General features: G+C 42.9%; 2 protein-coding genes across 2 annotated transcripts in view; one reads left to right on the forward strand and one right to left on the reverse strand.

The window, feature by feature from the left end:
• Positions 1 to 18: 18 nt before the first annotated feature.
• fahd1 (FAH domain containing oxaloacetate decarboxylase 1) lies at positions 19 to 1,681 on the forward strand. The gene has a single exon (XM_086000386.1). It carries the CDS (start codon positions 148 to 150, stop codon positions 910 to 912), a length of 765 nt encoding a protein of 254 aa, XP_085856512.1. The 5' UTR covers positions 19 to 147; the 3' UTR covers positions 913 to 1,681.
• A 4,125-nt stretch (positions 1,682 to 5,806) lies between these two features.
• Positions 5,807 to 12,477, reverse strand: part of meiob (meiosis specific with OB-fold) — a 77,973-nt gene continuing 71,302 nt past the window's right edge. The window contains 1 exon segment of the mRNA XM_086000387.1: positions 5,807 to 8,967. Coding sequence (XP_085856513.1) covers positions 8,857 to 8,967 — 111 coding nt within the window. The 3' untranslated portion in view covers positions 5,807 to 8,856.

The raw sequence follows: 12,477 nt of genomic DNA on the forward strand, positions 1-12,477 counted from the left end.
TTTCCCCCTTTAACCCTTGCAGAAGAAGTTGCAATTGTATTAAAAAAAATTTTTTTTTTATTATTAACCCCAAAAAATAAATAAGGCGCATCTGGGATTTTGCAAATAATTTTTTTTGGGGGGGGGGATGCAAAGAAATCCGGCGTGATGGTAAGAATTTGGATCCTGGGCTGCACACTCCACTGCACCGGCGCATCTGGCTGGCGTAAGTCGCTGCCGGGTTGCGCCACTCCGGAGAGAGGGAGCGGCGCAATGGCCGGCAGGGATCTCAGCCGCTTCTGGGAGTGGGGGAGGAAGATTATCTGCGTGGGGAGGAATTACGCCGATCACGCCCGGGAGCTGAAGAACCCGGTGCCCAGCGCCGAGCCGCTGCTCTTCCTCAAGCCTCCCAGCGCCTACGTGAGGCAGGGCTCGCCGATCCGGCTGCCTTACTACTGCCACAGCCTGCACCACGAAGTGGAGCTGGGGCTGGTGATGGGCAGGGCGGGCAGCGCCATCCCGCAGGCGGATGCCATGGACTACGTGGGCGGCTACGCCCTGTGCCTGGACATGACGGCCAGGGAGGTGCAGGAAGAGTGCAAGAAGAAGGGCCACCCGTGGACCCTGGCCAAAGCCTTCGACTGCTCCTGCCCCGTCAGCGACTTCATCCCCAAGGAGCAGGTCCCCGACCCGCACCGCCTGTCGCTCTGGCTCAAGGTCAACGACCAGCTGAGGCAGCAAGGGCACACCTCCCAGATGATCTTCCCCATCCCCTATCTCGTTAACTACATCAGTGAGATTATCCGGCTGGAAGAAGGGGATCTGATTCTCACCGGGACGCCTGCAGGAGTGTCTGCCGTGCAGGAATATGATGAGCTACAAGCTGGCATCGACGACCTTGTCACCATGAAGTTCAGAGTGGAAAGGCATTGAATCTATTTAAAATGGAATTACTCGCACATGTCTTGGGGAGGGGAAAGTATTTTGTTGCATCGTATTTGTCTGTACAATCAGGAGATTGTGCGTTCTACTCCAGAGACTTGAGCACAATAAAATCTAAGCTGACACACCAGTGCAGTGATCCGCTGCACTGTCGGAGGTGCCGTCTTTCGGATGAGACGTTAAACCGAGCTCCCGTCAGCTCTCAGGTGGATGTAAAAGAGCCCATGGCACTATTTTGAAGAAGAGCAGGGGAGTTATCCCCGGTGTCTTGGCCAATATTTATCCCTCAATCAACATCACTAAAGCAGATTATCTGGTCATTATCACATGGCTGCTTGTGGGAGCTTGCTGAGCGCAAATTGGCTGCCACGTTTCCCACATTACAACAGTGACTACACTTCAAAATTACTTCATTGGCTGTAAAGCGTTTTGGGACGTCCGGTGGTCATGAAAGGCGCTATATAAATGCAAATCTTTTTCTTTTACAATGTAGCAGCAAGGAAGTGTGTCTGCCAATCACTCAGCAATGTACACTTGAATCGGGGGAGAACGGCTAGTGCTCAAGTAATGACAGCTGCCTGACCCCCCCCCCCCCCAACCTGTCTGAATTCTAATGATGCACCCTGACCAACTGCACCAGACTGGCAGTGAAGAGCAACATGCAACTGAACCAAACAATCATACAGATTATATTACTGAAATAAAGTATTTGAGATTTTCAAAAATTGAAATAAATGGCCCAGTGTCCTTATTCATTTTAAAGAAACTCTCCTGGTACAAGTACATTTCTACATGGTTTTCTGTGGAACATAAACAATTTAAATAGTGACCTGGTATTAATGAATGATTTCCTACATTACAACAGTGACTACACTTCTAAAGTACTTCATTGGCTATAAAGCACTTTGGGGCGTCCTGAGGTCATGAAAGGGGCGATATAAAAGCAAGTCTTTATTTTCTTGGTAATGGTCAAAATGCAAAGTTACTCCTGGATTAGTTTCCATATCCCAGATATTGCTGTGCTAACCTTATGTAACTGATTCACATTCTGGTGTAGGGGGAAATTTGAGAGAGAAGTAAATCAGACCATATTACTCATGAATGAGCGTGTGTTCCGTGCAAATAAGGTCAAGTGCTGTTCTTGGGGCATATTTTGGTATTAGTAGCTGATGTCAGAACCTGCCTGTTCAGGTGGATGTTAAAGAGGTCTTAGTACCACACAGAGAGGAGCAGGACGCGCTCCTGGTGTCCCGGCCAATATTCTTCCTTCAACCAATGCCACCAATGGACTTAACTGGTACTCTGATTGCTGATTGCTGTGTGAAAAATAACTGCTGCATTCACCTGCATAGTAACAGCAATTCAAAGCAATTCAGTGCTTTGGGATATCCTGATTTAAATGCAAGTTCCTTCATCTCAAATTGGTCCCAATATTACCACCATCTACAACAAACCTGTAACCACCAGGACTTCATTCCAATGTTACACAGCTCAAAATGATCTTTCTAGACATAACCCAAATCACTGAAAGTTAACATGCAGGTACAGCAACCAATTAGGAAAGCAAATGGTATGTTGGCCTTTTGTTACAAGAGGATTTGAGTATAAGAGTAAAGACGTCTTGCAATTATATAGGGCCCTGGTGAGACCACACCTGGAGTATTGTGTAGAGTTTTGGTCTCCTTACCTAAGGAAGGATATACTTGCCATAGAGAGAGTGCAACAAAGGTTCACCAGACTGATTCCTGGGATTGGGGGGGGAGGAATTGTCCTATGAGGAGAGATTGAGTGGACTAGGCCTATATTCTCTAGAGTTTAGAAGAATGAGAGGTGATCTCGTTGAAACATATAACATTTTTACAGGACTTGACAGGGTAGATGCAGAGAGCATGTTTCCCCTGGCTGGGGAGTCTAGAACCAGGGGTCACAGTCTCAGAATAAGGGGTCGGCCATTTAGGACTGAGATGAGGAGAAATTTCTTCACTCAGAGGGTGGTGAATCTTTGGAATTCTCTACCCCAGAGGACTGTGGAGGCTCAGTCATTGAATATATTCAAGACCGAGATCGATAGATTTTTGAATATTAAGGGAATCAAGGGATATGGGGATAGTGCAGGAAAGTGGAGATGAGGTAGAAGATCAGCCATGATCTTATTGAATGACGCAGCAGGCTTGAAGGGCCGAATGGCCGACTCCTGCTCCTATTTCTTAGGTTCTTATGTTCTAACCCAAGTTTGGAAAGACAAAAATCAACAATTGTACATGCTAAGTGCTTTTCACAGTTCAAATGGTCATACTGTAGTACGAAAATTTCATATGCTCAGCACTATACTAAAATCCTAGTGACAACACTATCTTAGAGAAATGACCGTGAGGCAATTCATCAATTTTGATCTTTAAACAAATCTGATATTGTTGGTGTCCATCAAATCGTTTGAATAATTGGTGTCATGTTTTGGGATTTTTCATAATTTGGATTTTGAAATTGAGTTAAGGGCTATGTTTTAAGGGGTGTGTTTTAAGCCAAAATTACTTCGTACAAGTTGAAAAAGAAAGGCTGCAGGCATTGAATGTGTATTGAAGCCAAACAGACCAATTTGTGGAATTCATAACTGATAAAATGAGAGACAATAGTCTCAACCCAGGCCCATTAGCCAGGATAGCCCCCCATGCACCATGAGACCAGTAGCTAAATATGCTAGGGAAGCTCAGGAGTTCAGTCTATGTGGTTAGAAGTAGTCTGAAAGAAAGGCAATGCCAAAAACAAGTTAGTCAGTCCACAAAAAGGACAGGGCATGTGGTTTCTTTTTTTCATGAAAGGAGTGAAAATGAGCTAAGTGATGGAATGTGCTTTGACTGTTCACTTGGTGTCTATGAAAGGAAGCAGTTTAATAATTCATAGCTGGCCATATCCTATCAAGTGTTTCTGCCTGCCTTCGAAAGGATTAGAGAAGCGCACGTGAGAGCACATGTGAAAGACATGATATCCAGCTTAGATCACAAGGGTTACACCCTCAGAGTACTATTGGATAGTTAGATATTGGGCACTACTGGCATGACTAAACACTACTACATACTAAATAACACTCAGACCACTTGAGGGAATGGCCAGCGCCAGAATAACTGAGGCAGACCCTAAACAGTTGGGAATGCGCAATACAGCCTAATCTGGGAGTTGAGATAATGTCAAACTACAAAAAGACTTACAGTCCTGGTATGCACCTGCAATACTGGGAGAAATACCCGCCTAGTGCAGCACTATTTTAACAGATTGAGCAAGAAGTGAATTAATGAAAACTGTGGAAAGGAAGGCAAGGGAACAAAAGTCTTTTATTATAATGTAGATAACAGAAAAAGGCAGAAGGTTATGGAGAGTACCAAGGGAAGAATAAATAAGTAAAATACTTGTACCTTAAGCAAATACTGCAAACCCACCACAGGAGGTGAAACAAAAAATACAAGTTTTGTGAACGGCCGGGACTCATTAACATGCTGCTTGCCGACCAAAATGGTCGGGATGCCAGAGGGATGCATCTGCACGGACATTAAAATTGGGCAGCAGGAGGCCGCTGCTAGGGACCCGTATAGAAGATGAGGTGAATCCTGGTCAGGGGAGGAGGTGGGAATCCTGGGGCAGGGGAGACCTAAGGTTTCCTTGTTGGGCCTGAAGGAAACTAGAATTAAAATAAAAACTTACCTTACTGGGCTAAAAACAGAAAATGCTGGAAATATTCAGCAGGTCCAAAAAACATCACTAAAAAACAGATTATCTGGTCATTATTACATTGCTGTTTGTGGGACATTGCCGGGTGCAAATTGGCTGCCGCGTTTCCTACATTACAACAGTGACTACACTTCAAACAGTACTTCATTGGCTGTAAAGCACTTTGGGACGTCTGGTGGTCGTGAAAGGCGCTATATAAATGCAAGTCTTTTTTTTGGTCAGGCAGAGAGAGAATCAGAGTTAACTTCAGCTTGATGACCTTTTGTCAGAACTCAATCTGAAACGTTAACTCGGTTTCTCTCCCCACAGAAGCCGCCTGCCTGACCTGCTGAGTATTTCCAGCATTTTCGGTTTTTAATTCAGATTTCCAGCATCCTGCAGTATTTTGCTTTTGTTTTACTTTACTGGGCGTCTTCTGGTCCTGGTGCTGTTCCTGTCGGGGAAACTACCACTGCTCCCCTGACTCAGGCCTCAGGTCTCAGGTTGCAATAGCAGATTGGGCCCCAATGATGTCATCAGAGCCTAATCTGCATATTTAAAGAGGACCCCACATGCTTGGGCCAGGCATCCTTCCTGCAATTTCAAATTGCAGTCAACCATAGCAGGGTGGGAAGAAGTTGGTAAGATGCCTGCTTCATTTTAGCTGCCCCCCACCACCTGGTTTCTGCCAGGCGGGGCTGGGGTGGAATTTAAAATCAGTCCCACTGACTCTGGTTAGGGCCCGACTACAGTAAGCATCAGTCTTTGACATGCAATGTCAACAGGGCCTATTCCATTTGAACAGGCAATAATGCATTATTACTGTCATTGTCCGTCAATGGACTAATGCTGGGAATCGGACATATTGCTCTGACTGAGATGTACTCTGGGCATACTACTCTGACGCCGAGAGACTTTGGTTAACCAGATCTTTTTTGTCATCCCATGGGCACCAGAATGGAAATATCTGCAAGAGTAACCACACACTCACTCGTCTGATTTACAACTCACGATTGTCAGATACACCAGGGAGACTTATTCTGTGAACCATTTGGTCAATATCGCACGGAACACAGCATCATCTAGTCTCTCAACCCACTATGACCGTATTGGCCATGTGGAATTGAATCAATAGTATAGTCTTACCAAATTAGATGTTGTAAATCAAAAGTAAAGCCAGATCGACATTTTAGAATTTTATTTCAACTGTAACTTATACAACACTTTTTGGACAGAAAGAAAACAGGACAGCACTTGAAAAAAAGCAAAGCCCTTCACTGCTAAAGGCTTTAAAGTAGTTCTGCATAACAAACATTTATAACTACCTACATAAATTGAAATTGACTTAGGGCAAAAATGCATGAAATGGTGTGAAAGACAATCAATTTTTCTAACACTAAGCTAGGAGCTAAATATTGGGAAGAATACCCACCACAGTAACATTGAGTGCAAAGAAATATAAACCTATGGATTATTCACAAGATAGGAAACTAATACACCCTTATTTTTTTATAGTTTTGGTTCCCCCCCTAAAAAGAGAGATTATGTTGGCAATGCAACATGCATTTTTTCCCCAAAATTACACAAATCATCTACATAAACAATGGGCAGTTACCAAAAACAGTTTATTCAAAGTGCTCAGGAATTACATTTTTGCAGAAGTAGCATTTACTAACTTAAACAGGTATCACAATTTTTTTTAAATACCCGTGGCCTTGAGATTGACAAACATGCAACAGAATTCACAACTTTGACAACAATTTGGGAAAAGGGAAAAAATCAACATGTCTTGAAATGAAACAGTAGTTTGAACACTTGAACCAACATCTTAGTTCACTGGCCACAGTTTACATATTAGAAGTCATCACTGGCCACAATTAACACTTAAGCTGCTGTGCTCATAAGCTACAGCTGTGTCTAAGCAAAAAAGTGTACTTTCAACTCTGTTTATTTTTGATACTTTGAAAATGGGAAAGAAGTCAAAGGGGAGATGAGAAATTATTTCATGCAGGGAGTTGTGATGATCTGGAATGCACTGCATGAAAGGGTGGTGGAAGCAGATTCAATAGTAACTTTCAAAAGAGAATTGGATATATTCTTGAAAAGGAAACATTTGCAGGGCTATGGGGAAAGAGAAGGGGAGTGGGACTAATGGGATAGCTCTTTCAAAGAGCCGGCACAGACACGATGGGCCGAATGGGCTCCTTCTGTGCTGTAGGATTCTAGTCGATCACCCATGACATACCACACAGGGTGTCAACACCAAGTGTAGTCTTCAGGTGAAATGTGGCTGGAGGCCAGGGGATAATTGGACCAGCGCACATTTTACAGTCAATATTCTGCCCTTATTTTCATATTTTCCATCATAAATTCTAATATCCACATTTATAATAATGGAAACTGCCTATGTAATGTACCAGGCTGTAACGATACCCTCTGGCCAGTGGTGGTAATGCAGCATCACCACTGGGGATAGGGTGCAATTACAATGTGATAAATTCATGTAGGCAGCTTCCATTATAAATACAAACATAGGAATTTATAACTGAAAAAGCTGGCAGGAAATGCACGCAGATGTAAGATTAATATATTGCAGAAAGAGATGGAATAATTTCATAATTTGTTTTGGTCTTGAGCTCCTGCATTTTAAAACGCAGCAGCCGACAATGGGTTACCACTGGTATTAAAATAACAGCGATCAAAAAAATCTAGTCTAATAATTTTTAAAGATAATTTCCGCATTGGAAATAATGCTTGCCTCGTTGACAGCCATTGACAATGAAAATTTAAAGTTCACAAATGAGTTTGGGTTTGTTATTATAACTTAGAGATGCCTGTCTCACAACAGTAACTGTACAGTAAGCACAAATGCACAGTGAAAACTGCGTTTTGATGCCAGCTGCCTGTTGCACTCTGTCCAGAGACAAAGGAGGTCTGCACCATTCCCCAGAGAGTTACATTTTAATATCAGGAGAGCAGCTGGGAACTTGGGTTTGCATTGGGCTTGAGTTCTATTGCGGTGTGACAACCAAAAAGTGAAAGTGTATCTTCTGCAGGCTGTTACACACCTCTTGCCTTTAGAGCCTTGGATATCAAATTTCCAAGCTGACTTCGGAATTACATTTGCATTGTCATGTTAAGACACATTCAAGACCTCTTCACATCAATGCAAAAGTGGTAATCTAACATGGTAACATGACCTGGCAGTGTTGAGAACATCAAAATATTCAAATGTTTTAACCAATAAAGTAGTAAAGTATAGCTGTTAATTAATACTATTAAAGCGCAACGTGTTTCAAAAACAAAAACTCTAGGATCAGAGTAAATGAAGCTTTCAAACCCACATCCATGGCACTAACTGGGGCAAATTAAAAGGGAATGGCAAATAGACAAATTTTACAACAGAAATGTTACCTACCTAGTATTACACCATCACTGAGCGCTTTATCAGTTAAATATAAACTGACAAATTCCATAGTGAAAACATAATTCTTCAAGATGTCAAGCAGCTATTGTGACATCACGAAGCAGCTTAACTGACATCATGAATGTTTAAAATAACTGACATTTGTGTTTAAATTTAAAAAAAAACTTTTATAATATTGTTTGGAACCTTGTGCTATATCTGATGGGTAAGTGTGAAATGTTGTGCTATGGGTGACACATAAGTGTGAAATACTGATTACAATTCACTCCTATGTATTATCTCTATTTATAAGAGATAGCTTTGTCAATTATACCGAGTATGAAAAGTGCAAAGAAGTAGGATACATCAGTGAGGACTAACTGGAAGGTCTGAGGAATCACTGTAAACACCATGAAACTTTTTCAAAGGCTGGTGCATTTATATAAGATATCATTGTGAACCAGAGCCTGGGTAGCTCAACAAAATTAGGGGGTCCTGGGGAAAAAAGTGAATTTAGAAAGTATGACAGCAAGTTTCAGCATTTATAAATAAAATATGTTTTCTACATTAACCACACATAGTTTTCTTGTCATACATATACTGTAAATTAATTTGGCAGGCTTTTTATTATGGAAACATTTTTTGTTTGATATTATGATGTTTGATAACTTTCTTCAAAAACAAAATAATGGTAAGAAATTACCTAAAGACTAACTAGTTCATATAAACTGACAACAGAACGTCTGGTTAATGTTTTGCAGGCCAGTTTTCCTTGGAGGTAAATTATTTGAACTCCTGGGGAATTATCACTACAATTAGCAGCTGTTTCAGAAAATTGCTATGCTGGACAAAGTCTGACTGGCCTCTTCAGGATCAGCTACTTTGCAGGAAAGCATACTTGTTCTTATTCCATTTCTGGCACTGCCTGACGCAACCAACTGTACACAAGGACAACAAAAAGACTGTATTTTTATACTGAAACAAAAACATGTACTGGTGAAAATCCAAACCTTGTTAAATTTGTACTTCTAATACAGAAGATAAAAAGTTAAGATGCATAAATTAATCGATTCTCAATAAAATATTTAGAGCCTAGTGGCTTTTCAACTTTTATTGCTACAGTAGTTAGAATAAAAGAAACAGCAAAACCGAACTCACAAGTTAAAGATATATTTAATTTGCACAATGCGTAGTATATATACACAATACTGCTATAAATACAGATAGTAAGTAGTCTTGTGGACTAGTTCAAATAATTAGAAAGTGTCAACAGCAAAATTATAATGTGACCCACAGAAAGCTGCATTTTCCACAATGCTTTTCTTGATGAAACCAGGATGCTCTGCAGGCACTATGAGCAGCAAATGGTAGGCTCAATAAAAGACAGGAGATTCAGGGAGAGGATGTTCTACCCAGGGCTGTAGGGACAGAATGCAGAGGACTAATTCTGTTTGGGTTAAATAGAGGACCCACTGAAGTGAGGTAGCATGGCATATTCATAGTTGACTGACTAATTTAGCAAATACCCCAAATGGTGGCTTGGAGGAATCTTGTTGCACAGAAATCTATTGCTGTGGTCACCTTCACAGCCACAGCAATGCCATCTCTTGGTGGAAGTGATTGCACAATCTGGCCAAACAGTTCCCACAAATTCCTCAAAATGCTTTTGGAATTTTTTTTACTACCTTTCTTTTTCCAATAACTGAAATTTCTATGTCCAAAATAAAGGTTTTTAAAAAATGTAAAAATTCAGAAGGTGAATTTCCTAACATGTCACAATGTGGTTACAGGCTCCTGCCACTCGCTTGTGCTGTAGAGTAACTACCGACATCCCTTTACCTCCTCTGTTGCCATCTTGTTTTTTCATTCAATTATTTGGTGATTTTTGTCCTTTTCCAATCTAGTAATTTTTTACATTTTAAATTGAATATATTTAGCTCTCCCATGACTTTTTCTCCCTCCCTACTGCCTCCCCGGACACCATCTTCTTTGCCGGCCCACGAGTCTCCCAGTACTGTCACTATCCTTCTCCAATGTCAGCTGCTTTGAAAGGTGTAACAGCCTAACCAGACCTGCCTCTGTTATTCTGGCCCACTACAGTCTCAGCTGCCTGTCTCACTCCTCTTTCTGCCCCAGAGGCTGTTCACCCTTTTGCTGCCATTTCCCACCTGCCTACCCCTTTGCAGCCAGCTAACTCAGCTCCCAACCCAACTCCTGTATTTTCCTTCACCAGCTACCTTCTTCCCCCAGACAATGGTTTTTCTCTGGCTCTGTCCCTGCTAAATAAACAATTAAATTGCAGCTTCTCCCAGCTTTTAAACTTACCTGCTCACAACTCCAGATTCTTTCTCTGTTTTGCTATCCTGCTGCTGTCCTCTTCAATCCTTTATAATTTTTATTATCCGGTGCTCCTAGCTCTGGTATGTTGCTTTCCAATTATTTTGCACCACTTCTGGTCTCGCTCTACAACCCCACTACCATCTTCTTTCATTTTTTGTCAATTTAAAAAAAAATGTGGCCACTTCTGGCCCTGTTCTGCTGCATCGCTACTTTTCTCTTCAGGCCTCTGGCCATAAAGATTTTTTCCCCCTTGCTCTGCCACCCCATTGCTGTTTTCTTAGGGTCTTTACCCCCACCTAGAGCAAGCACAGGTGAGTGAGAAGGCAGCGCAAGAGAGCAGAGAGAGCTGTGGGACTAGAGAGGCTATGGAACAACAAATATGGCAACAAGGAAGTGGTGGAATGTAAGAAAGCAAAGGAGCGGGACAACAAAAGATGTAGATATAAAGAGCATAATCAGTGATTGTGAACACAACAGGGGAGCAATATCAAGAGGGCAAAAGCATATCAAAAGGTGGTGATAAAGCAAATCACAACAAGGCAATGGAAGAGGGGCATACTCAGAAACATAAAAAATACAGGGGGCGATTTTCGATGAATACTTTAGGTGCTAAAGAGCCAAGGTGACCAAGATGCAATGCCAGTTTATCCCGCGTTTAACGTATATTGGTAAAGGTGTTGAAGTCAGCGCCATGAACGGCCACCCGGAGGCTCGTTAAACAGCTGATTGCCACTTAAAATGCCGGCTAGCGCTCATTAAAGATGCTGCACGGCATTTTGGTGACTAGCGCTTGTTCCAACACCCTCTCCTAACAGCGACTAGCTGTTTGGGAGTAAACACGACGTTGATGTCGATTTTAGGCGCTGCTTAAAGGGATGCTCACCATTTCATGGTCATTGCTGCTGGAGCTATGAAGAGGACTTTTGAAACACATCACAAGACTTTCTGGGGCACTTTGTCAAGACTTCAACACTTGAGCAACATTTATTTTGGAAATTCTCAGAGGACTTCACCTAAAAAGTGTAAGTGTTGTGCTACTCCCTTGCAGGAGTCACCAGGAGAAAGGGAGTGCTTGGTCATGGGTACCTTGTTAGGGGTCCCCTTAGTCTGGATGAGGAATGATAGAAGAACATGAGGCCAAGCAGAGCAGCACCAGCTGCTGCAGGAGAGAGGGACTGGAGGGCAAGGTGGCGACATTCCCCCCTGCGGGTATAGAACATCCCTCCTCCTCTGGACCTTCTCCACCAGGACCTCCAGTGTCACATCTGAGAACCTGTGTGCCCTCTCTCTCGGTCCTTGGGCTATCCTGCAACATGCTGTGGTGTGCCAGCCAGAGCATTCCACACCTTCAGTGCAAGTGGGAGTGAGGAGCCCACCTATACTCCTCCATGAAAATTGCGTCGAATCAGCACTTGAGTGCTACACCTGCAGGTTTCTGGTTCAGCACCTCCAGGAAAGTTCAAATTATGGTAATCAGCAATTAGGACCAAAATTATGTGCTAAATCCAGACTTTCAAACAGGCATGTCCTATTAGCACCGCACCCATTTAGCACCTGTTTTCACCCTTTGGCCAAAATAACCCCCACAGAATGAGACATGGTCTGTGCATCGTGGAAGATGCAGCACTTGAGATAGGAAAGATGCAGTGTGAGAATAGTCAGAGACATTGGCCGTGATTTAGCTGGCCTTGACATGGCGAGCGTCTTCGGTGGCGGGTTGCGGCCCCGCTGCTGTCTTCACCCCAGCCTCTGAAATAATGTTACACTGATTGGACTTGTTAAGCCCACCCAGCGCGTTTCCCAGCCAATTAGAGCAAGCGGATCTGGTGACATTATTTGATGACGCGTCATCAGCCGGTTTCCTTAAAGGGACCATGCCCAAATTTGGTTTGACATTTGTGCTGTCCGTGTTCTACAGCACTGAGGTGCTACAAACACTGACAATCATTGCACAGAGGTGCAGGGTTGCACCCAGGATCTCCCATGATGCCCTCCATATGCTTATGGAGGGCGTCACAGCATGCAGGGAGGTCCTCTTCCCTTCCAATGGGCGGAAGAGACCTCCCCAGGACACTAATACAGTCTGGTTGCACATTGCACAGGAGGGC

This window comes from Somniosus microcephalus, chromosome 11, assembly GCF_052327205.1.
Source record: "Somniosus microcephalus isolate GS21.2 chromosome 11, FLI_Smic_1.0, whole genome shotgun sequence".
NCBI lineage: Eukaryota > Metazoa > Chordata > Chondrichthyes > Squaliformes > Somniosidae > Somniosus > Somniosus microcephalus.

Coding starts and splice junctions, on each gene's coding strand:
- fahd1 (XM_086000386.1), top strand. CDS start 148: ATGGTAAGAATTTGGATCCTGGGCTGCACACTCCACTGCACCGGCGCA.